General features: G+C 55.1%; 7 protein-coding genes across 7 annotated transcripts; 5 read left to right on the plus strand and 2 right to left on the minus strand.

The window, feature by feature from the left end:
• Positions 1 to 18: 18 nt before the first annotated feature.
• Positions 19 to 2,377, plus strand: F5144DRAFT_641038 (kinase-like domain-containing protein; the record flags this gene model as incomplete). The annotated part of the gene is made up of 4 exons (XM_066792756.1): positions 19 to 901; positions 962 to 1,261; positions 1,311 to 1,692; positions 1,755 to 2,377. The coding sequence occupies 4 exons, from the start codon at positions 19 to 21 to the stop codon at positions 2,113 to 2,115; spliced, it is 1,926 nt and encodes a 641-aa protein (XP_066646349.1). The 3' UTR covers positions 2,116 to 2,377.
• On the plus strand, positions 2,126 to 2,734 carry F5144DRAFT_561659 (uncharacterized protein). The gene has a single exon (XM_066788271.1). The coding sequence runs from the start codon at positions 2,243 to 2,245 to the stop codon at positions 2,660 to 2,662; it is 420 nt and encodes a 139-aa protein (XP_066646350.1). The 5' UTR covers positions 2,126 to 2,242; the 3' UTR covers positions 2,663 to 2,734.
• Positions 2,735 to 3,025: 291 nt separating this feature from the next.
• On the minus strand, positions 3,026 to 6,841 carry F5144DRAFT_526654 (uncharacterized protein). Its single transcript, XM_066786833.1, has 3 exons — positions 6,109 to 6,841; positions 4,445 to 6,028; positions 3,026 to 4,359 (listed from the first exon to the last, which is right to left on the minus strand). Exons 1-3 carry the CDS (start codon positions 6,476 to 6,478, stop codon positions 3,482 to 3,484), a joined length of 2,832 nt encoding a protein of 943 aa, XP_066646351.1. The 5' UTR covers positions 6,479 to 6,841; the 3' UTR covers positions 3,026 to 3,481.
• A 105-nt stretch (positions 6,842 to 6,946) lies between these two features.
• Positions 6,947 to 10,916, plus strand: F5144DRAFT_526655 (uncharacterized protein). The gene is made up of 2 exons (XM_066786834.1): positions 6,947 to 8,485; positions 8,628 to 10,916. The coding sequence occupies exons 1-2, from the start codon at positions 7,190 to 7,192 to the stop codon at positions 10,719 to 10,721; spliced, it is 3,390 nt and encodes a 1,129-aa protein (XP_066646352.1). The 5' UTR covers positions 6,947 to 7,189; the 3' UTR covers positions 10,722 to 10,916.
• Positions 10,917 to 11,952: 1,036 nt separating this feature from the next.
• Positions 11,953 to 15,463, minus strand: F5144DRAFT_641051 (ankyrin repeat-containing domain protein; the record flags this gene model as incomplete). Its single annotated transcript, XM_066792757.1, has 6 exons — positions 15,157 to 15,463; positions 14,951 to 15,098; positions 12,967 to 14,856; positions 12,560 to 12,795; positions 12,051 to 12,482; positions 11,953 to 11,964 (listed from the first exon to the last, which is right to left on the minus strand). The coding sequence occupies exons 1-6, from the start codon at positions 15,172 to 15,174 to the stop codon at positions 11,953 to 11,955; spliced, it is 2,736 nt and encodes a 911-aa protein (XP_066646353.1). The 5' UTR covers positions 15,175 to 15,463.
• A 698-nt stretch (positions 15,464 to 16,161) lies between these two features.
• On the plus strand, positions 16,162 to 18,572 carry F5144DRAFT_641063 (P-loop containing nucleoside triphosphate hydrolase protein; the record flags this gene model as incomplete). Its single annotated transcript, XM_066792758.1, has 4 exons — positions 16,162 to 17,103; positions 17,178 to 17,586; positions 17,670 to 17,882; positions 17,952 to 18,572. The coding sequence occupies 4 exons, from the start codon at positions 16,162 to 16,164 to the stop codon at positions 18,497 to 18,499; spliced, it is 2,112 nt and encodes a 703-aa protein (XP_066646354.1). The 3' UTR covers positions 18,500 to 18,572.
• Positions 18,573 to 19,026: 454 nt separating this feature from the next.
• F5144DRAFT_111990 (Alpha/Beta hydrolase protein) lies at positions 19,027 to 20,704 on the plus strand. The gene is made up of 6 exons (XM_066782136.1): positions 19,027 to 19,123; positions 19,253 to 19,340; positions 19,410 to 19,638; positions 19,749 to 19,805; positions 19,885 to 20,376; positions 20,478 to 20,704. Exons 2-6 carry the CDS (start codon positions 19,267 to 19,269, stop codon positions 20,586 to 20,588), a joined length of 963 nt encoding a protein of 320 aa, XP_066646355.1. The 5' UTR covers positions 19,027 to 19,123; positions 19,253 to 19,266; the 3' UTR covers positions 20,589 to 20,704.
• Positions 20,705 to 21,989: the final 1,285 nt, after the last annotated feature.

A 21,989-nucleotide genomic window follows, 5' to 3' on the forward strand; every position in this document is an offset into this window, starting at 1 on the left:
CATCATGGTGCTCTTCCCATGACCATCACGACGACCACCTCCAGGATGCCGTCCACCAAAAACACAAATGGCGATATCCATTTTCACCAAAAGGTGAAAGGGTGGTTCACGCGCAACTCGTCCAATCGCGACCGCGCCGCCGACAATACCACCGTCCACCACAATGCCGGCCATCATGGCGCGCCGCGCTCCGACACCAAGAGCGCCTTTCGCCAGACCAAGTTCTGGACCGTCGGCCGTCTGCGCAGCGCTACTACCGCTAGCGAGGGTAACCCGCTCGACAACGAGACCCTAAGCCCGACAGCCCTCGCGAACCCCTATTTCGCCCACCAAGGTCAGCCCGGCCTGCGACACCATAACGAGGGCTCCGTGCCACCCAGCCCACCCGATACACCCTCGGTCAGCGTGAACCCACCCGATGACGAGGACACCAACGGCAACGAGAAGGCGGCCGCCGCCACCGCTGCCCGCAAGGAGGAGCTCGCGAGGAAGCTGCGGAGGGTAGCCAGCGCCCCGAATGCCCAGGGCCTATTTGCCAAGGGCGCCAAGGGCGACGGCAACAGCACGGATGACGAGCGGCCCGCCACGGCCGAGATGGGTAAAGAGCCGCTGGAGGAGGGCTCAGGTCCCAATGCGCTGGGCTTCGCCGATGGCATGGGCAAGGCCACATCCGAGGGCGGCCTTGCACCGCCCGACGCCGACGGCCTCGGCTCGCTGCCGCCGCCGCCAACCCAGTCAGCCCTCGCGTTCCGCAGGACGTACAGCTCGAACTCTATCAAAGTCAGGAATGTGGAGGTCGGACCGCAAAGCTTCGACAAGATCAAGCTGATCGGCAAGGGGGATGTCGGCAAGGTGTACTTGGTGAGGGAAAAGAAGAGCAGCAGGTTGTATGCCATGAAGGGTTAGTCGGAGATGCTCCCTTCTCGATTTTGGGTACGATGCTGACAATAGAACACTACAGTGTTGAGCAAGAAGGAGATGATCAAGCGGAATAAGATCAAGAGGGCGTTGGCGGAGCAGGAGATTCTGGCCACGAGCAATCACCCGTTCATTGTGACGCTCTACCACTCGTTCCAGTCCGAGGATTACCTCTACCTGTGCATGGAATACTGCAGCGGCGGTGAGTTCTTCCGTGCGCTGCAGACGCGGCCGGGGAAGTGCATATTAGAGGAGGACGCCCGGTTTTACGCGGCCGAGGTGACTGCGGCGTTGGAATACCTGCATCTGATGGGTTTTATTTACCGGGATTTGAAGCCAGAAAGTAAGTTTAGGCATGCGAAACACTCGAGACCTTCGCTGACCCGGCCCAGACATCCTCCTCCACCAGTCCGGCCACATTATGTTGTCAGACTTTGATCTCTCAAAACAGTCGGACCCCGGCGGCAAGCCGACCATGATCATCGGCAAGAACGGCACGAGCTCGACGTCGCTCCCGACCATCGACACCAAGTCGTGTATCGCCAACTTCCGGACGAATTCGTTCGTCGGCACCGAGGAGTATATTGCGCCCGAGGTAATTAAGGGAAGCGGGCACACGAGTGCCGTCGACTGGTGGACGCTGGGGATTCTGGTCTACGAGATGCTTTACGGCACGACGCCGTTTAAGGGCAAGAACCGCAACGCGACGTTTGCCAACATTCTCCGCGAAGACATTCCCTTCCCAGACCATGCGGGGGCGCCGCAAATATCAAAGTTAGTTTTTAACCCTGCTTCTGGCTTCACACTCTCTCGGTTATACTAATAAATTGCTCCAGTCTCTGCAAGTCCCTCATCCGCAAGCTCCTCATCAAAGACGAGAACCGGCGGCTGGGCGCGCGCGCGGGGGCGTCGGACATCAAGACGCACCCCTTCTTCCGCACGACGCAGTGGGCGCTCATCCGGCACATGAAGCCGCCGATCGTGCCGCACCAGGGCCGTGGCATCGACACGGTCAACTTCCGCAACGTGAAAGAGAGCGAGAGCGTCGACATCAGTGGCTCCCGCCCCATGAAGGGGGGCGTGCCCCTTGAGAGCGGCCTCGCCACACCCGGCGCCGAGACCCCCGATCCGTTTGAGGAGTTTAACAGTGTGACGCTGCATCATGAGGAGGAGTGGAATCAGGGGGGGAGGAGTTGAGGAAGGGGGGTCGGGGGGTTCGTTCGGGGGGGCTGCGGAGTCTGGGGAATGAGAATGATAGAAGTGGGGAAAGGAAGGGAGGGGAGGATTCATCGGCCAACAGCCTGTCTTGGTGGCATGATATGGCATGGCATGGATCACCACGGGTGGCATTTTTGTTCTGAGTCTCAGAATCAAATTACCCACAGTCCACTCATTCAACACTCATTCGATATTAGATAGGGACGGACAAGACAGGGGCTACGGCGGATTGCGGGCCGGCACAGTGGCAGCAGCGGGCGAGTGGGGTGAGCGCTGCCTGGGTGAGAGACAGAGCTGGTCGGTCGGTCGGTCGGTCATTTTTTGGCAGGCATGGCGAGGAAGAGCGGTTCATGTGGGCGGGAACCGCGCTTTTCATGTTCATGTACTTGACGCTTCATCTGATGGAGTTTTACGGCGTTTTAACACACTTCTCTTCGATGGAGGAGAGCTTGTTCTTTTTTCTGTTTTGCTGTTCAGTCAAGAGAGGGAGGGAAGGAAGGGAGGGATTTGGGACGATGCGATGTGATGGGAGGGAGGGAAGGGAGTGGCGGCGACGGATGCTGGAATGGAATGTTAGATGTTACGGAGGTTTTTTTTTATAAGCAGCCGAGCGAGACATTCATGAGCAAGAAAGAATACAGCACAGCGTCTGTGGGATTTGAGTCAGGTCGGGTCAGGCCTGGCCATGGGGTCGTATTTGTGCTACTCTTCTGACTTGGTTTGGGTTGATTGATTGAGTGAGTGATTGATTGCGGCTCGCCAAGGTAGAGGCTGATTGATGGGTGGGTGGATGGGATGGATGGATGCACCGCGTTTGCATTTGCATACCGTGAGGGCTAGCGCGCTTGATCTGCCGCACCCGCAGCAGCAAGATCGGGGGAGGAGGGGGTGAGTGGACGTGGGAGTGGGAGTGGGGGGTCAGTTCATTAATGTATGTTGTGACCCCGTGTGACTTGGCCGGACCGTCTCGGCCGGAAGGCTCGACAAGGAGATGTCAGAATTGGCGTCCAGTTACATGCTTTCAGCGGGGGATATACTCCGGCCGCTGGTCCCCCTTCCCCTGGAGCGCTGGGGTTCGGGGAAGCCGAAGAAGAGAGATAGGCTGGTCCTTCAAGTGGCCGCACTCGATCGATTCGAAGACCTCGCTCTTGAGATAGAGTACGATAGGACCTATCTCCTGAGAAGCGGGACTGAATTTACGACTCAATGTTAGGCCAACTTCGACGAGGATAGGATGAGACATGTAACCTTCTTGTAGAAGGTCCGCTTTTATATACATGTATCTAGACGTCAGTCCGGTCTGGACAACTTGTAGACCCAGAAGAAGTATGGCAATCTGGCAAAGTTAGCGAATCGGCTGATAATGCCCATCAAACTCCAAGCGGCCGCCCGTCACGCCCGAGAGGTCCAACCCGGCGTTATACTCCTTATTCACATCCACCCGCCACGTCACGAACGGACCGACCAGCGCGTAGCCCGACTTCTCGCGGCCCTCCCCAATGGTGCTCGCCAACTCCACCTCCCCCGTCTCAAGATGGTACTTGAACGCCGTCAGAATCTGCGCCTTGTGCTTAAACTCATGCCTCCTCTTGACCCCATCCACCAACGTCTCCATACCCGCGTGCGTCAGAGTCAAGTGCAGCTTATTAGACGACGCGACCTTAGCGCCGTCCAGGAAACACCGCACGCTCAGCAGCCGCACGTTGGCCATGCCGTCGAACGCCTTCCCCGGGACTACCTTGACGAAGAAGGTGCAGCTGTTCCGGCCGCTGTCGCGGATCACCTCGATGTGCTCGCTCGGGTCCAGGTCGATGGTGCGCTTGGTGAAGGTCCCCCGCGCGGGGCCTAGTCTGTCTAGGTAGTACTTCTGGTAGGCGTCCGAGAGGTTTTGGTGGGCGGCGGAGAGGAGGGTTGAGTCGAAGCGCGAGAAGGGCGGGTCGTCGCCGAGCACGTCACCGATGATGTTGTCATCGTTGAGGGCGGCGTAGTTGTAGGCTCGCTGGGCTTTGTATAGCCAGTACTCGGTCGTGCGGATGGCGTTGAGGTAGAGCTTTTGCATGAACACGACGATGGCGGGGTGGTGGACGTCGATGGTGGCGATGTTGGCGCGCCGGAGCTGGTCCAGTTGTTGTTGGAGTGACTGGGACTCGGTCCGATACCGTACTAAGGTCGACACCAGGGCGTTGTATCTCATGATGTCTTGGCTTCGTTGGACAACGAGGGCTTGAGACGACAGGTTAGGTTAGTGATATCTTTATTTTAGGGGGGAGGGGGGAGGGGGTGTCTGGGTGAAGGATGGCCGGCTTACTGATGTAAAACTTGAATAGAGTTTTGACTCTTTCCACCGTCTTTTCGCTCAGCGAGTTGTTGACGTCTTCTATCAGGTCAAACAACTCCTTCTCCTGGACCAGGAGCTTGGAAGCGTCCGGATCCTCATCCTGTAATTTTCCATTGGATAACATCTTGTAGCCCTCGTTGAGGCTCTTGATAGAGCCAGTGATGTTGCTGACCCTTCGGACAAGATACTGCCGCTCCACTGTTGTCCCGTCCTCCTTGATGATCTTGCTAGACATTTGATGGATCAAGTTGGCACCCTGGAGCACCGCCATTGGCCACTTGGCCACAAACAGGAGCTGTGTCCCCGCGCTGATCAGTTCGTCGAAAGGGAAAGAGATGGCCTTTTCCAACTCTTGCTTGACCTTTTCTGCAGCTTCCGTGAGGCTGGCTTTGGCCCTGGAGAGGGGATAATCAAACTGCGCAATATTGGCCGCCGTGTTGTTGAGCTCGTTGATAATGTCACGGCGCATGCTGGTGTTGTGGGCAATCACAGCCTCGGTGGCGCTTCTGCTGGCTTCGATGTGCTCCTTGTTCTCCACGGCCTTGTCCACGGCCTCCTTGTATTTCTTGAACCGGAGCTCTGTTTGGCCGAGGTAAGTGAGGCTCGACTCGAGGTTCTTCTCGTAGGAGCCAAACGACCCTAGAGGCACGCTGTTGTACGAGTCATTAAACGCATCCAAGCCCGAGTCCATCTGGGCGTAGAGTCCCAAGGCCTCGTTCCGGATCGAAATGAGTTGCGAGAGCGACGCAGGAAGGCCGTCGGCCCCGGTGGTGTTGCTCCCTGGGATACTGAGAGTCGCGTCTCCAGTTTTGTAGGCGTCAACGAGGTTGGACTTGGCCAGGTCAGTCGGGCGATGGGCATCATCGAGGAATTCCAGCCGGTCTAGGAGTGTCTCCAACGTCGCTCTCGCTTCGCCCCATGCCAACAATGATGATTTGCCCTTGCCATCAGACCCAGGCCGGGGCGTGCCGGCGTAGTATCGAGCCTTGGCCCTCTCGAGCACCATGTTGCACTGCGTGGGATGGGCAAAGCACATGCTCAGCTCCCACAGCGCCTCGGGGTTGCTGACAAGGGCGACAGCAGCGTTGCCGTCTGCTCCTGGTTTGCCATTTTCACTCTGATTCCCAATCCCGACACCCCGGGTGCCCCCCCTTACGCCGATGCTCTGCGTCACCCGAGACTCCATGTGAACCTCGATGCTGGCAAAGATGCGGACGAGCTCGATTAGAGCCTTCGAGAAGTCTTTCTTGTCAAGCTTTGGGTATTTTTTCAGCGTTTTCAAGGCCTCGGGGACTCCGGTGATGGCTTGAACCTCCTTACGCTCACAACGGCGTGTCAGCTGCGTGAGGAGGTCTGCTAAGCCGGCTGGGTACGCTTCAGGCTTCTCATGGACGCGGGAGATGAGCTTCCTTGCTAGAATGAGGGGGCTACTGACGAAGCTGCCAAAGGCAATAGAAACCTGGCCCCCAGTACCACCGTTGCCGCCAGCAGGTGGAGAGGCGGGAGTACCCCCGACGGGGTCCAGGACCTGGTCGTAGCCATGGCCACCGTACGCTTCGAAGAAGGTGGTTTTTATCAGTTGCCGCTCGTGACAATCCCAAAGGTACCATAAACGGAATTAAGCTGGGACTTACCGTCAATGTTGAACGTGTCAACATATCGCTGGTCTAGCCGCTGGATGAAGCAAGCAGCCTGGCCTCCGCCGAACGCATTGGCGGTGGTCTCCGTGCCGTTGGCGCCGCCGAGATCGATCCTGAGTAGCTCTTTGCCTTTGGGTACGGCAGTGCTGAGACTCCTGACAAACAAGCCAAGCCTGGCTTTTGATTTGGGTTCATCACTCTTGTTCTTGAGCACCAGGTCGTTGTCAAGATGGAAATCCTCAGCATAGATGTCTACAGACCGTGCCAGATCTGGCATCGAGAACGTAGTCTCGGCCGAGAGAATAAGCTTCGGGTCATGCTGAGGGATGAGCATTCGGTCAGGGTTGGGCGGGAGTTCTGCCATGGCGAGACAATTCTGGTGATACTTGTTGGTGGATGGGGATGGTGATTCGCCCTGTTGAAATGAGTACCTTAGAGAGAGGTAGGGTTGAACAGCTCGCCTGGCAGGTCAGGTTGGCGGTGACGGCGCGACTGGAGTAGAAACCACAGTGAGAACGTAGGAGTGGAAGACGCCAGTCCACCAAGATGCTGCTTGCTGCCCGAAGGGATGATCCTCCCTGGAAGGCTGGCATAGGGGGCAGATAAGGAGACGGGTTCCCTGGAAACGGACAGATCGACTTCCCTTACCCAATAGCGTGGCGATGGATGACGTTACCTGAGGGGTTGACAGTCTTGAGATATACAGCCGATCTAGGACCGACTGCATATGTCTTTTGCACGTACACTTGCTCATTGGGCTGATGTGACTACATATGCATGTCTCAAGCCCAACTACTACTCCTCCTCCACCTCCCCTCCTCCCCCTCCTACCCCCTCCTTGGGTTGGACCCGCCCATTCCAAGTCGTAGGACTGTAAGATAACAATACGTGGGAAAAGATAATGATGACGTGAACTTGACCGCGCTCATGATTTCCTGATACGGCATCCACTAGGGACATAAAGTCTTCACGTTTCGCCCCAGTGAGCATTTTCATCACACTCACCAATTCATTCCGCATTATACCATCCCCTCCCATGTCCCGTCTCTACTAGCAAATCCCCTTTTACGACATCATGGCCATCATTCCGGCTGCCGAGTTCATTGACGAGCTGAAAGATGGCTCGGCTACCAACCGCTGGGATGTCATGGTCTCCTATTCGGAGAAGCAGCTGAACGACCTCCTGGCTGTTCGCTGGAAGCACTCGATGAAGCCGGTGCCGCTCAAGTTTGATATCGGCACTCCGATTGACAAAAAGACTCACCTGGTTCAGACATTCGACATCCAGCTCGGAGAGCCCTCTTTGCAATTTGCCACGGCTGGGGGGAAGGCAACGCTCAGCTTCCCTATCGAAGGTGGCTGGAAGAGCAAGATGGTCGGTGAGGGCAGACCGGACTGGGTAATGGACGACGTGACTATTACCAAAGAGTCATATGCCATAGACATCTCCATCCCCGTCATCCACCTCTATGCCAAAGAGTCCACCATCTCTGGCGCTGAAGTCGAGAAGGAGGGTGACAAGGAAAAGCAGCCATCACGATCCATCGTCGGCAGCGGCACCGAGATTCACTTTGAGGAGGACAAAGTCGGGTCTACCTGCATCACCTTCCAGTTCGACAATGAGAAGATGGATGCAGAGATCCGGAAAACGACAGGCAAGCCACTCGACGACGACGCGCTCATGCTCAAGACCAAGGACAGCATCGTCAACAATCTAGTCACCTACGTGCTAGACAAGGACCACGTGAAGTGGATTCATTACAGCATCGCCGTCGTGACCAACGAGGTCGATCCCGACGACAAGTGGTCCGACTTTCTCCGCCCGACCTCGTGCATGTTCAACACGCAGCCCGGTGCGCTCAACGTCTTCATCAAGACCAAGGGCGGTACCGCCGGCAGCGGCATGAGCCCGCCCTTGTTTCAACACCGCAGCACCAAGGACATTCTCCCTTTCCCGACCGGTTTCGACTCGGCCATCTTCATATCTCGCCGCCTCTTCGTCGACGACTTCCTGCTCCCCAATCTGAAGACATCCCTGAAAGACCTCCAGAAAGGCCGGCCCATCGATATCAAGAAGCCCGCCTCAGGCACGGGGATGGAAATCAATCTCCGTCTTGAGAAGACCAAGACGTTCAACTACTACGACCTTAAGTCTGGATGGGGTGCCACCTTGTTCTCAGTGCAGGACTTTACCACAGACTTTGACGCAAACCCCGTTACGGTCGTCATTGACAAGGGAGATGATGGGATCACGCCAGAGGCGAAATGGCACTGGGAGTTCACGTCCACCATTGAGTGGGATCTGGATACCAGCGCTGGCGGTTCTTCCAATATAGGCGGGAAGGCCTCAGTGATCTCTACCATGCCGGGTGTAAGTGTTTCTTCTTCTTTTTTCACCTTTTTTCTTTCTTGTTTGCTTAACCTAGCGCACCAAATCCCACCCCCTTTTCCTCTTTCTCCTCCCCTCGTCACACAGGCACATGTCCGGAACTAACCCCCCCCCTCTCCCACAGACCCCCCGCCCCTTCGCCACGATATCCGACGACACCCTCGACATCAGCCTCGCCTTCCGCGACCCCACCGACCAGCCCAACCTCCGCTTCACGGCCCTGACCCGCAAGCGGCCGTGGTATGTGCACCGCGAGATGGTCAACTATGTGCCCGGCCAGCTGCGCAAGCTCAGCGTCAAGCTGACCCCCTTCGAGATGAAGTTCCCCAAGCTGGATTTCTTTGCGACGCAGAATGTGTTTGCGCCCGGGACGCGGTTTATGACGGCGACGCAGGTGCTGTTTCCCCATGATGTTGTGTTGGCGGGGAAGATGGTGGTGGAGGCTGCGCCTGTGGTTGGGGGTGGTGGTGGTGGTGGTGGAGGAGGAGGAGGTGGGGGTGGTGCTGCTGCTGCTGCTTCTGGTTGGGGTGGTGCTACTGGGGGTGGCTATGGTGGGGATGGTGCTGCTGAGAGCGCTCCTACCATCGCTGAACTCCCGACCGCGAGATCATTGGACTCCTCCGCTTACATGTACATGTCCGGTGCCGCCGCGGGGGCTGCGCAGGGGCTCAAGGAGCTTCTGGACCGGCTGTACACCGACAACCGCTTCCTCGGAGACGCCATGGCTGTTGCAGACGACAAGGACGGCGAGGCGGTGATAGACTGGTTCCACGAGCAGGGATATCAGATCGCCCGGGACGGTGTGAAGAAGGAACTGGAGGAGCTGACGCTTCCTGGTCCCAAGTTCGACGTGCGGTTCGCCGGAGGCGTGTACAAGCTGAAGGATGAGAGCCCCGGGTTCGAGGAGCTGTTCGTGCACCCCGTCACCCGCAAGGTCTACGTCGACGGCCAGGAGACGGCCGCATCTGAGACAGATGGGACAAACGGCAACCTGCTTGTGACGGTCACCGACGGCGACGGACAAGAACACCATCTGAAGCTCGAGTTTGTGGCCAACAAAGACGGGCTCGTCGCCGGCCTTACGGGCAGCACCTGGCCGAGCGATGCCCCTGACAAGACGTCTCCGGTCAGCGGGGAGATATTCTTCCCATGGGACGACAAACGCCCGACCGAACCGGGCCAGCGCGGCATGTCTCCGGCGGAGAAGCACTGGGAGGGCGAGGCCAACCAGTATTACGCCGTGGGCCTTGACTTGATTTCCCCCATGCGCGTCCCGCCCATGCCGGCTCACGAGGCGGCGGTCGTGACGGAGAGGTTCTTCTCTCCGGTGGCGCTGATGGCTCTTCCTGAGGTCACTCTTCCGATAACGCCAGCCATGTGTCGAGACATTGTCGCCCTAATCGAGTGGCCTTTTACGGCCCCGTACCGGGCATTCAAGTTCCTCCAAGGCGTCCGGAAGAGGAAAAAGAACAAGGTCCTCGATCGGTACGGCGACAAAGCCAAGTTGCTCATCGCCGAGGAGCCCCTCCCGGAGGAAGTGCTCGACCAGTTTCACGAAGCGGTGGAGCGGAACGTCAACGAAGCAATGGAGGTACCAGGGTACCGCGATCTGAACCCCGAAAAGATCCGAGGGTTTATCGAGCGCAGCCTCCGCGAGGAGCTGGTCCGGACGCTCACCGGACTCTCTCGGCGCGAGCTTGCCGAGCAGCTCAAGGCTCTCGAGGGGGTCAGGGGCTTGCAGACCAGAGCCCTCATCAACGAAGCCATCAACAATCGGCTGGAAGCGGACATTGACAGGGAGAACTACGAGCCGTACCTGGACAGCTGCATTGCGAAGCGGCAGGCCGAGCTGAAGTATGAGGACGCGGCGAAGGACGTGGAGAAATTCCAGGAGGACGCCAGGAAAGCCCAGCAGGAGTATGAAGACCACACGAATGATGTTCAGAAGAAGAAGACGGAGCTGGAAGCGGTGAGAAAGGACCTCGAGGAACGGCCGTCGGAGCCCGAGAGCCGCGAGGAGAGAGCGAAGGAGCTGGAGGAAGAAATCAACAAGATTCTGGACAAGCAGAGAGAAGCTGAAAAGCGACGTACAGAGGCCGAAGAGAAAAAGGGAGAGAAGGAAAAGGAGAGGGATAAGGAAAACGAGGATAAGAAGAAGAGGGAGAAGGAGATCGAATTTCATAAGAAGAGATGGCTCAAGGAGCATGAGAAGCTCTAGTCACCAGAGAATCATCATGGATGCTTGGCTCCCGTCTCCCGGCACAACGAGGAGAGGGCCGGATTGGTAGGCTGAGGGCGGGTAAGCATAGCTGACCAGGCTAGACTTTTACTATAAGTTGATGTATTTGTTCAAACCCAACTACCTGCCAAAATATGATGATGTATTCCGTTTACATGCAGGTGTTTGCATCACCCAGCGGCAGTCAACCACGAAACCAACCTCCAGCGTGCCGACATTTCTTTCTTTCACTGACATTCTTCACAATGTGACAAACGGCTCCGAGAGCACATCATTAGCATGCTGTCGTCTCTGTTTCCCAAATGGTAAATTCTCTTGCATCCAAGGTCTCCTATCCCCCACTCTCATCTTCATTGTCGGATTTAGCTACGGAACAAGAGAAAAGATATTAGCCGACCAGACATATCCAAAATGTGGAGATCAAAAATGCCGTGGCGATTGAACTGCAATTAACGTACCATTGTCTTCCTCCACCCGCAAAGACAAGTTGTGCCTGGGGTTCAGGCACGTCGGTTGCGGCCGCAGGGTAACCCAGCACTCTAGGCAACAGACAAACCAGTTCTTGGTGTTAAAACAAAGATGGCAAGTGTAGTTCATTTCGCGCTTTCCCATGTTGAAGAAGCAGACGTCGCAAAAGGTTTCGGGATATGCTTGAAGCCCTGCGGTTCTGTTAGGAGATAGGTTCTTGAGCGGGATCGACTCGTCCCCGCCTGTCGGTAGTCCTCGCTCCCTGCACTCAGAAAGAAGGTACTTCCTCGTCCATGATTGTCCGCTTAACGTTGCCCAAGCCATGGGGCTCCTTCCAAATTTGTCCCGGTGGCATATAAGATCCATCTGCATCTGTCTCGTTGCCTGACTGTTATGTTGACTGGAATGGATTCCGCGGCTCAGGAGCTTCTGGACTGTGCTATTGTCCCCGAATCTGGCGGCAATCGACAAGCATGTCGAGTCATAGAAATCCGGCGTCCAAATGTCTAGTTCAGGGGCCAAGAGCAGTGTATCTATTATTCGGCGGTTGCCTCCTCTGATCGCGTGGAATATTGCTGGGCGGCCAAACGCATCGCGTCGATTCAGGTTTTTCTCTGGCTTCACCAAGAGATTGAAAACGGCTTCGTTGCCGGTCATAGCCGCTTCCATGAGCGCCGTTTGCTTCGTTCGACCCTCACAGCCGATGTTGACCTCTCCAGACTCAAGAAGCCTCTTCACAACCTCAGTGTGGCCTCTGCGAACAGCCCACATCAGTGGCGTCGACCCCGTTTCGTCAACCCAGTCCACATTGGCTCCTCTAGCCAGAAGGGGCCCAATTACCTCGATCTTACCAAACAATGCGGCAACTCCCAGGGGCGTGAGGCGAAACCGTGTGGTCTTGGATTCCGTATCAGTTCTTTCATCTTCCAGCAGCGCCTCTATCACGTCCCTGTCCCCTCTGACAGCAGCATGGCAGACATGCGACATTCCCCGTTCATTTTCCCAGTTCAGATCCACATCTTCCATTTCGAGGAGGGTCTTGATTGCCGGTATCTCCTCTCTCAGAACGGCGAGCCTCAGTTGCGAGTTGCACTCGGCGCCTTGCCTCTTGAGCGTCTCGACCACTCCCCCATATCGGTTCTTGGCTGCCCACCACACAGGAGCGCGGTCCAACAGATCTTTGAAGTTGGGGTCGGCGCCATAGTCAAGTAATAGTTGGACAACTTGTTCAAGCCCACGCTCGGCAGCCCGAGCCAGTGGCGTTCTTTGCCTCTTCTCAATAGTTAGGCAAGTAAACTCAGAAGCAGTCATGTTCGCAGGGCAGATTGACGTAGCAAATCACCACTCACCTCTTTTATCTGCGTTATTTCTAACCAGTCGATTAGATCTTCGAGCACCTCCGAAACAGAATAAGGCATGGTTGTTCGGTCCGTCCTATCCACAACCGTACGTCGAGCGTCTCGAAGATACTTAATGTCCGTCTTAGCGCCGTTTACAAGGAGAAACTCGACAACCTCTTTGGAGCCGTTTTCGAGCGCCCAGGCGAGCAGTGTGCCGCCTTCTTCATCGGGCATCTCAACATCCACTGCCGACACGGGACTATCATCAGTACTCTCAGTTCCGGGAGTGTATTTCCGAGGCCCGAATACCAGCCCCCGTATTCGAAAAAACCACCGCTGGAAGAGAAAGCCTGGCGCACATAAAGCGCTCAGAACTGTTTGTCCCGTTTGGGTTTGTTGGCGATCCTGGTGCATACGAAACAGCTGAGTCACGGTATTGAGTTTACCCCCTCTCGCAGCCCAGTGCAGGGCAGTTGCACCAACAGGGTCTTTCTGGTGGAGGTCAGCGCCATGGTCAAGGAGTAGCTGGACCGTAGCAACATGTCCACCAAGAGCAGCAATGTGAAGAGCTGTTTTCCCGTCCCGCGCTGCCACATTCGGACTTGCTCCCATCTCTTTGAGAAGAATCCGCAGAATTCTGGCGTGGCCGCGCTCAGCGGCGCTCAGCAGGAGCCTATCCCGTAAGATTGGCATGTTGGGCAGTTTCCGTAACTCGCGGATGGCTTGATCAAGGTCCATAGTGTCCAGTGCGTGGTCTTGCCAGTGCTTCCTCGCATAGCTGAGGAAAACAGGGCCTTTTTTCTCCTGTCCCTGCTCCTCCGAGTCCGGACCCTCCAAGTCCAAGACCCAAGGAAACTTTTGCTCATACCTGGACATCCCTTCATCGCTGTTGATTCCGCATGTGTCGAGGAACCAAAGACAAACGTCCAGGACGAGAAAGTTAGCGCGCGATGGATCAACTTGAAAGCTTGGGCGTTTTGTTGTCGCGTCGGTCAAAGATCCCAGTGATAAACCGGGAGGTTGCTGAGGCGTGTCACTGAACATCTCATCCCATACCAAGCAAGGTCTGTTGGTCATGAGATATTTGGCGACAGAACTGTGCATAAAATAGACCACTTGGGTTTTTTCGTCGACGGATACAAGCGGTGAACAAGATTTGTAAGCCTTGGATCTCATGCTGGTAAGGTCTGGCACCGCTTTGGAGCCTCCTGTTGTCTTTCTTTTCCATATACCCAAAGCCATGTCGATCTCCCCTTTTTCCAAGTCCCGTTTCGCTACGCTAACAAGCTGCAGCACAAAGTTAACCTCGTCCATATTGAAAACGTCCTGGCGGACGCGGCGGTAGATCCTGCGCATCATTTCGTCGTAGAGGTCGTAGAGGTCGGAAGGAATCTCGGCAATCATGTTGTCAAAGTCCAGATCGCTGGACGCACGCCTATACTCTTCAAAGTTTTTGATGACGAAGCTAGGCCATAAAAATGTATCTCGAGTGTTTTCTAAGAGATAGTTCTTCAGCTTCTCCTGCAACTGCGAACTGAACCTGGCGTCGAGGTGTGCCACCTCGATCTGGTGTTCTATTGTCTTCTTGACATCGCCGGCAATGTTGCTCGGTCCAATACGGATTTGTGGAACTTTGTTGGCATCGAGATTGCCCACGATCCAGTCCTCTTCCTGGCTTGTCACAAGCAACTTCGTCTTCATGTCGCCTTCTTTCACGAGCCCAAGAAGACTGCCGACGAGCTTTTTGCCCTCTGTAACATCACATTCGTCGACGCCGTCGAGAATAATATAAACATGACGAAAATGGGCTTCCAGCTGTCTTAGGATGTGCTTAAGAACTGCGAACAGTTGGTCGCCATCGTACACAACCCTTTCGCTAACCGGCCGTTGGAGAAGCCCACGGTGATTATATATGAGCTGCCGGAGAAGGCTGCCGGTGATGGCGTGCATCGTATTCGCCTGCGAGGGATTACAAAAGCAGTAAGCCAGCGTGTCGGGGCGGTGGCTTTGCTTGTTCTCCTGACTAGCCGGGGTTCCTCTGCGTCTGATTTGTGCTTGTATGTGGTCGACGTTGGACACGGAAAGCATGGTTTTGCCAGTTCCAGGTCCGCCAAAGACCCAAAGAATCCGGCTGTTGCCTTCAATCCATTCCTTGAACTTGGGCTCGCCTTCTCGAAGCCATTTGCATGTACCTGGAGTTCTTCCACGCCTGCATCTCTCCAGAAAGCCCTCAGAATCGGCTTGTTGGAGGTTGAGGGCCTCGACCAGCTTGTAGTAGGGGTCGTTGACTGAAACCTGGATGGGTGCTATAATACATCAGTTTTCCCAGTGAGCTCATCTCGTCAATATTTGCAGTATTGCAGTGGTATGATTGGCGTAACCAAGAGGTTAGTGGCTTACCATTGTTGTGATGGTGGTTGATTGTGAGATTTTTCACTATGCCGACAGCTTCACCGCCGTGGAGAGATCCGATGTCCTGCCGCACGGAGGGCTGGAGTTCATGTGCCTCCCGCTGCGCAATCTTCTCCAAATCCTTGATCTGAGACCACTATGAGTACATGTAAGTCAGCACCACTTCGACCCGCTTCGTTTCCGTAGGCACATACTGCAGAGTCTGCAGGCATTTCGAACCCGTTGCCCTGTTTCGATGGCTATCACTAGTAGTAAGTAACATATGGCTTGAACTAGGCGAAGTTGCGGGCCTTTTCAGGGATTGCGGGAGAGAGGTTTGCTTGGATCTAACGCTCAAACAGGAGGCAAGCTGAGCGGGATTGACCTGCCAATGACATCGGGCAAGGCAATAAAAAGCTACATCCCTAGGTACCTAGTCTGGCAGGCCCATGCCCCTTGGTGCCCTAACGTTAGACGCCTCGCGCCATTCTTTATCACTAAGGAAGCGGCTGCCTCTCCTCCACTGCCAGGGACTCGACGTCAAAACGAGCCCACCTGCAAGAAAGCCCTGAGTAACACCGCCTACGAGCTTGTGCCGCGGCCATTCCTCCTCAACTTCTTGTGGGGTATTCACCAATATCATGTCGTTGACGCCCATCTCCTCGACCTTACCAACGAGGCCGGGGCCGTGTAAAGGTCGAACCAGAGTGCGCCAACAACAACGTCCTTTCCAGCTTTGCCGCTGGGGCACTGGCCGCGGAACTGATCCATCCAATAACTAACGGACTGGGTCTCAGCATCGGGTGTGTTGTGTCGAAGCCAGCTCAACTGCAGAGCTGCAGGTGACCAGTTTTGTCGCTTGCAATGATTGGTAGCCTGGTGTGGAAATGGATATTCTTATTCAGCTGAGGTTTCATAAGGTACGATATGCCGAAGATCACTCCCCCAATTGACATCCACACTTGGCATTGGGGAGGGAGCCCGAGGGATGAGGGGGTGCACGCAGAGGTAAATCAATGGCAAGCTAGGTACCTAGGCTCTCGTGTCGTGGACAAAGGTCAAAAAATTAGGTATGTGCTTTCCAATGGGCCACCCACTCCGCTTACTTGCCAGCCTAGATCAGGGTGTCTCTCTCCAGATATATATGCCTTGTTAACCGTGGTTCGAACACCAGCTCCGCTACCCTTCTGGCTCATCCTCACCTCGTCACTTTTCCCATAATGGCAACCTTGAACGGGGCGCAATCTTCGACTGCTGCTGAAGAGCCCGTTGCCCCAATTGCGATGGATCAACCTGACGGTGGAAAACTCGAGGTCAAGTATCTCTACCGGAAACTAAAAGATGGCGAATCCAAGATCACGGAAAGTATCGAGGATGCGAAGGAGGAGCATGTGGACGAAGACGACTTTGTCTCTTATCCCCTGGTGTCCATCCAAAACTTCGACTCAAAGAACAAAGCCACAGGCAAAAAGCTTCGAATCAACTCTCACCACATTTGCGATGCGATCGAGGAGACTGTCAAGTTCTATCCCGCACACAAGTCAGGATTTAAGCCACCGCTCGAGGTCGATGAGCCATTCGAAGTACTTGTTCATCACTTCCAGCAGCTTGAGAGTTACAAAAATAGCATGGTACAGGACAGCGAGCCGGCTCGTCATCTCGACATGTTCATCCGGTACTTGGGCGCAGAACCGGCCCTGAAGAGGTCTGTCGAGCTCATAAGCCATAAGTTGATCACATTTGATCTCCTTTGGGCGGCGTTCAAGCCAGGGTCTTATGTTTTGACCAAAGAATATGGTCAACCCCGCCTCTATTGGCTGCAGAGCACGTCCAAGAGGTCGAGTTACTTTGACGGCGACTCACTCCGACTCGAGTGTCTGCATACCGACAACGACGGGACCACAACAGGGAGCAAGCTAGAGCATCTCTCGATTTCCGAGGATGAGTTTCCCAAGGGTGGCCATACTGAGATCACGAGCCTCTCAGCATTCCCTATCGACCAACTCGAAGACAGAGGATTGGATATAAAGGACATGCTTTCAGAAAGAGGCAAGTGGTTTTACGATTTGATGGAAAGTGGCCCTGCCTTTCGCCAATACGAGGGTTTGTGCCTTCATTACCATGAAGAAAAAAAAGAGGATGACAAATGGGTGCCTTCCTCTGTAAGCTTCAACTGCCGTAACCCTTTTCATCTCGCCAGCCACTTTCAGTCATTTTAACAACGCTGGTGCTCCAGATAGCAGGACGGGTCATGATCGACACCAAGGCCTTCTTAGAAGAGAACCCGAGAGAAGGGAGGCGGGTCAAGCCTTGGCCAGGCCCAAAGGACACTTCCGACAAGACAACAGCCCGCCCAGAGGACACAAAGATGCTCTGTTCTCCATATGTTCATGGCTTTTGTCTTGGAACGCGTACCTGGTGTCGCTTCTTTCTTGACAAGAAGATGATCGTGGGTATCACATGGGAGCCGAACATGTGGAAGGATCTCATATTCCCAGATTTACAAAAGAAGCTCGTCCGCTCTATGGTTATGAGGCATTCTTTCCCTACCGAGGCTAAGCTCCGCGACGAGGACGCTCTCAAGGGGAAAGGCTTGGTGATCATGTCTCATGGTCCTCCGGGAACTGGAAAGACGTTGACCGCTGGTAAGTAGAACCCAGTGGCTCCTTCGCGCTTCGCCTGAGACAAAAGGCCCCAGTAGCTAAAAGGATTTCTCGCCTTGTTTTAGTAGCTGTGGCCGAAGAGGCCAAGAAGCCGGTGATATTCTACCCAGCTGGAGAGCTGGGGTCGACACCTGGCTCGGTGCAGTCTGGGATCAAGAATATTATCAGATACGCTACAAGATGGAAGGCAATCCTTCTCCTCGACGAGGCCGATATATTCCTAGAGTCACGGCAGAGCGGCGGCCAGGCTAATCTGGAGAGAAATGCGCTGGTTGCAGGTTAGTTGCCAATCCACTTACACCGACATACCATTCACATACTCCTCACTAACACCGCAACCACTTTAGTGTTTCTGAGGCAATTGGAATACTCCCAGGGCATCATCTTCCTCACCTCGAATCGAGCGCAAATGTTCGACGCAGCCATCAAGTCACGCATTCATCTGACACTCTTTTACGGGTTTCCCACCATCGAGACACGCCGGCAACTCTGGGACCAAATTCTCGGCAAAATTCCAGACGAAAACAGGGACTTCGAGAAAGCCAGGGTCCTGAGGTTGTTTTCCAAGCACACGCTGAACGGCCGCGAGATCTCGAACCTGGTCAACTCAGCGCAGACCCTAGCACGCTCCACGAACGCCAAACCGACGGGCGATGGGGCCGGCGCACCCAACTGGAAGTTGACGCAGGCCCATCTACAGGACGTGATCAAGATATGGGAGGCTTCCAACCCGCCAAGGACAAAAGAGATGGCAAAGACAACTCTTAGGCTCGTCATGGATCTAACCGTGCCCGCGCTGACTCTTTTCGTCTTGCTGGGACTTGCTGTCATTGTCTCGTTTCATGGATACGAGGTGGTTGTTAAGCGGAGGGATATTCTTATCTTGTATAGATAAAGCTGTTTTCCGCCACTTTTTTGATAGCTCGCTCAGTAGTAGTTTTGTTTATTCTCTTACTATGAACTTACGTCAGGAAACCTGCTCAGTTCAGCTCATGTCTGGCCCCAACCACTTATTTACTGATTTTGTTTCTCAATCTTCCCCAGTTTCACCAGCAAATATTATAAGATTGGAGAACTTCGCTATCTGACGCCATTTCCAACACATTCATTGAAATGAATGCGCAAGTTTCGCGCCACGACGAGGTGTAATGGACACGCCCAGGGGGTAAGGTACATGTAATGGTCTCGCCCTGGTGTAACTCAACTAATGCATGAAGGGACTGCCAGAACTTTGCCCGAGGTCCCCCAGTGAGCATCTCGGCCAATCCAAGGCGCCTCCCCACCGATGACAGGACAGCGGCATCGTATCATGGTCCCCTGCCCCACTCGTGCTGCAGCATGGCCAGGATCTCGATAACTCTGCCATTAGGCTTTCCGCTGCGGCCCGACCGAGAAGGCTGGAGGGGTGTGTTACACAGATTCGCCCCCCAACCCAAAGTGTCATGTCTCTGTGCACTCTATGGACGACGAAGGCATGGATGATACCGTAATGGCAGAGCCTTGCCGCTGAATATCAAGGGTATGCGGTTCCCTCCTTTCGCCCCTCTTCGATGGAGGGCCTCCCGGACTCACAGCTCAGAGCAAGTGGGATCGCCACCACAACCACCTCAACCACTTACGACTACCAGGGAGGACTTACAAAACCAAGAAAGCGAGAGAGAGATGGCGTTATCATCGATAGCCGGCCGCGTGGGACTCTTGGGCCCGTGGGGGGCCGGGGATGACGGTCTTGTCGAGTACGTGAACACTGATACACCCCTGCCTGCCTTTGTGTGCCATAGCTGAGGGACATATCCTTCGGATAGCATCGTCTTCGTCCACGGCCTAACGGGCAACCGCGAGGAAACGTGGACGCACAAGTACGGTGTGTTTTGGCCGCGGGACCTCCTCGCAAAGGACATACCCAACGCACGTATTTGGAGTTGGGGCTATGACGCCGACATTTTCCACTTCTTCCACAAGCGCTCCAAGACCGACCTCAATACCCACTCCAACCAGCTGTGCACCGATGTGGCTGCGAAGAGGACCCAAAAGGTGAGCCCAGCCTTGGCTTGTAGCCATACCTAGATTTTGAGTTCGTCACTAGCCCAGTGTCAGCGTACATCATGTTTGCAAATGGATTCGAAACTGACAGTTGCTTATAGCCCGACAGACCCATCATTTTCATTGCCCACAGCCTCGGGGGCCTCGTTTGCGAGAATGTGAGTCCCCTCTACCCCTGTTCGGGTTCTTTTGCCTGGTTCCCCCCCTAACAACACCAACACGATGAACAACAAACAGGCCATCATTCTCGCCAAAGTCAACGCCGCACCGCACATCAAGCAGGTGGGCTCCTGCACCCGCGGCATCATCTTCCTCGGCACGCCGCTCCAGGGCAGCCCTATGACCAAATGGGGCGAGATCGGACAGCGGTTCGCTCGGCTCGCCAACCAGGATAAGAACAAGGAGCTCCTCGCGGAGCTCAAGCAGGACTCGCCGCGGCTCCGGGAACTGGCCGACGCCTTTTCCAACATCCTGCGTGACCGGGCCAAGGGCGAGGAACCCATCGACGTTGTCTGCTTCTACGAGCAGTTCGAAACCCCGCCCGTCGGGTTTGTTGTCACCAAGGACTCGGCCACCGTCGGGGGGTACGAAGGCCAGGTTATCCCTGCCGACCATTCCGACATGACACGCTTCGCTGCGGCGTCGGACGCTGGCTACGTTCGGATCAAGGGGATTCTCGAGCGCTGGATCAAGGAGCTTCAGGCGTCGGGCAAGATTGTGGATAAAGCGGTGAGTCCCTGTGGATCGAATATTTGTCCCCTCCCCTTCCTCCTTCTTTTTCTTTGCTGTTACCGTGCCTTCAAATATATATTGACAACTTTGGTGTCCAGGGTACCAGTGTCGTCCAAAACATCGACAAGATGATGGGAGGCATCGTTGTTGGCGTGAGTTATGGAACCACCACTGTTAATAGCAATTTTTCTGGGGCGGGTGCGTCTTAGTGAGGGTTGATAAGAGGTTTGTTGGAGGCTCATGTGTGGACGCCAGATTTCCAAAGCTAAGGTATCGTTCGCGGTGCAGAAGCGAGTTGAGAACCTAGAAGTAAGGATGCTGGATCGGGTGACAGTTTTATAGGCCCAAATTACACAGTCTTAGAAATGAGCGTAAAAGTGAGCGTTCGGTGCCCGTGGCTTCCACTTGATGGTATCTGTGCTGCTAACCTCGATTTTGTAGACGCCCGTCACGGAGTCGTCACGCACTATGGTACATACATGTACGCTTACATACCTAGGTACCTTACCTAGGTAGTCGGGCGTTACCATTGCGTTGCGATGCGAAACTGGAAATGATGCGCGAATAGCAAACCTTCCCGACGCCCATTCCCAGTAAATCTTTAGCAGGCCTCAGGGGGGCAGTCCAACTCAGGTATGTACCCCCGCCCACGCTCACGGGACAAAAGCGGGAGGCTTTCACCCGACTCACTCTCATTGGCGGGTGAGCCGGAGTCATGCACGTAAGAGTGCACTCGGTAGTTGTCGGTGCAGGCCGGCGATCAGTTGGATGCTTAACTGTATTGCATGCAACCTGGAGGGGGAAGCCTATTGGGCGGCAATATCATTTATACTCGGTGTGTGGGATTGAGATGTGGACAGGTGCCGCGCAGAGTCAACCCTGAGTCAACTTGTCTCGGAGGTAGGCAGTGGCAATGGTAGGCAAACAAATAGGTAGGGTTGGTTCGGTGAGAGGTTGTTTGCTGCTGCTGCCTCGGGACCTGCTGCCGTTGTTGGTGAGTCTTTCCGGCATTTATTTCCTGGTTGTTTTTCTTGTCGTTGGAAAGCGCATATCAGACAGGCAGGCTCTCGACCCTCCTTCACTGTGGCATTCACTGTTCGTCGATCGCGGCTTGTGTTACTCGAGCTTAGACGGTCATTGACATATCTATACCATAAACAGCAGTTGCAGCAGTTAGCACGTCACTACAAGCTAAGCTCGATACTCCTACCTACCTCAACACCAAACAACAACAATAACAACCCATCCAATTCTCCAAACATCAACCCGTTATCCCAACTCAAAAATGCCTCCAAAAGAGCTACCGAAACACACCTTCCAACCACTCACCTCCCCCGGTCCGCCCCAACAACCACCACCCCGCACCACCCCCTCCACATCATCATCCACAGCACCCCCACCACAATCACCACCACCACCACCCCCAACACCACCCCCCCAAACCCAACCCCCCCAAAAAACAGATTACCTCCTCACCTGGACCTCCCCCGACCCGACCACCGGCCGCCCGCGCAGCACACCGCCCATCCCACTGCCCACGCCACAAGCCCTGCACGCCGCCTTGGACACGCTGACGTCTCCCGGGGGGCTGGCTGTGCCTGAGCTGTTTC

This window comes from Chaetomium tenue (genome assembly GCF_020726465.1).
Source record: "Chaetomium tenue strain MPI-SDFR-AT-0079 chromosome Unknown F5144scaffold_2, whole genome shotgun sequence".
Classification (NCBI taxonomy): Eukaryota; Fungi; Ascomycota; class Sordariomycetes; order Sordariales; family Chaetomiaceae; genus Chaetomium; species Chaetomium tenue.

Excerpts from the sequence above, each read along its gene's own strand:
- F5144DRAFT_561659 (XM_066788271.1), top strand. The coding sequence starts at position 2,243 with ATGGCATGGATCACCACGGGTGGCATTTTTGTTCTGAGTCTCAGAATC.
- F5144DRAFT_526654 (XM_066786833.1), bottom strand. The coding sequence starts at position 6,478 with ATGGCAGAACTCCCGCCCAACCCTGACCGAATGCTCATCCCTCAGCAT. Across the intron at positions 6,029-6,108 it reads TGACACGTTCAACATTGACG|CGTACGGTGGCCATGGCTAC; the intron begins GTAAGTCCCAGC and ends CCTTCTTCGAAG. Across the intron at positions 4,360-4,444 it reads TCTATTCAAGTTTTACATCA|CCCTCGTTGTCCAACGAAGC; the intron begins GTAAGCCGGCCA and ends TGTCGTCTCAAG.
- F5144DRAFT_526655 (XM_066786834.1), top strand. The coding sequence starts at position 7,190 with ATGGCCATCATTCCGGCTGCCGAGTTCATTGACGAGCTGAAAGATGGC. Across the intron at positions 8,486-8,627 it reads TGATCTCTACCATGCCGGGT|ACCCCCCGCCCCTTCGCCAC; the intron begins GTAAGTGTTTCT and ends CCTCTCCCACAG.
- F5144DRAFT_111990 (XM_066782136.1), top strand. The coding sequence starts at position 19,267 with ATGGCGTTATCATCGATAGCCGGCCGCGTGGGACTCTTGGGCCCGTGG. Across the intron at positions 19,806-19,884 it reads GGGGCCTCGTTTGCGAGAAT|GCCATCATTCTCGCCAAAGT; the intron begins GTGAGTCCCCTC and ends AACAACAAACAG. Across the intron at positions 20,377-20,477 it reads GCAAGATTGTGGATAAAGCG|GGTACCAGTGTCGTCCAAAA; the intron begins GTGAGTCCCTGT and ends TTTGGTGTCCAG.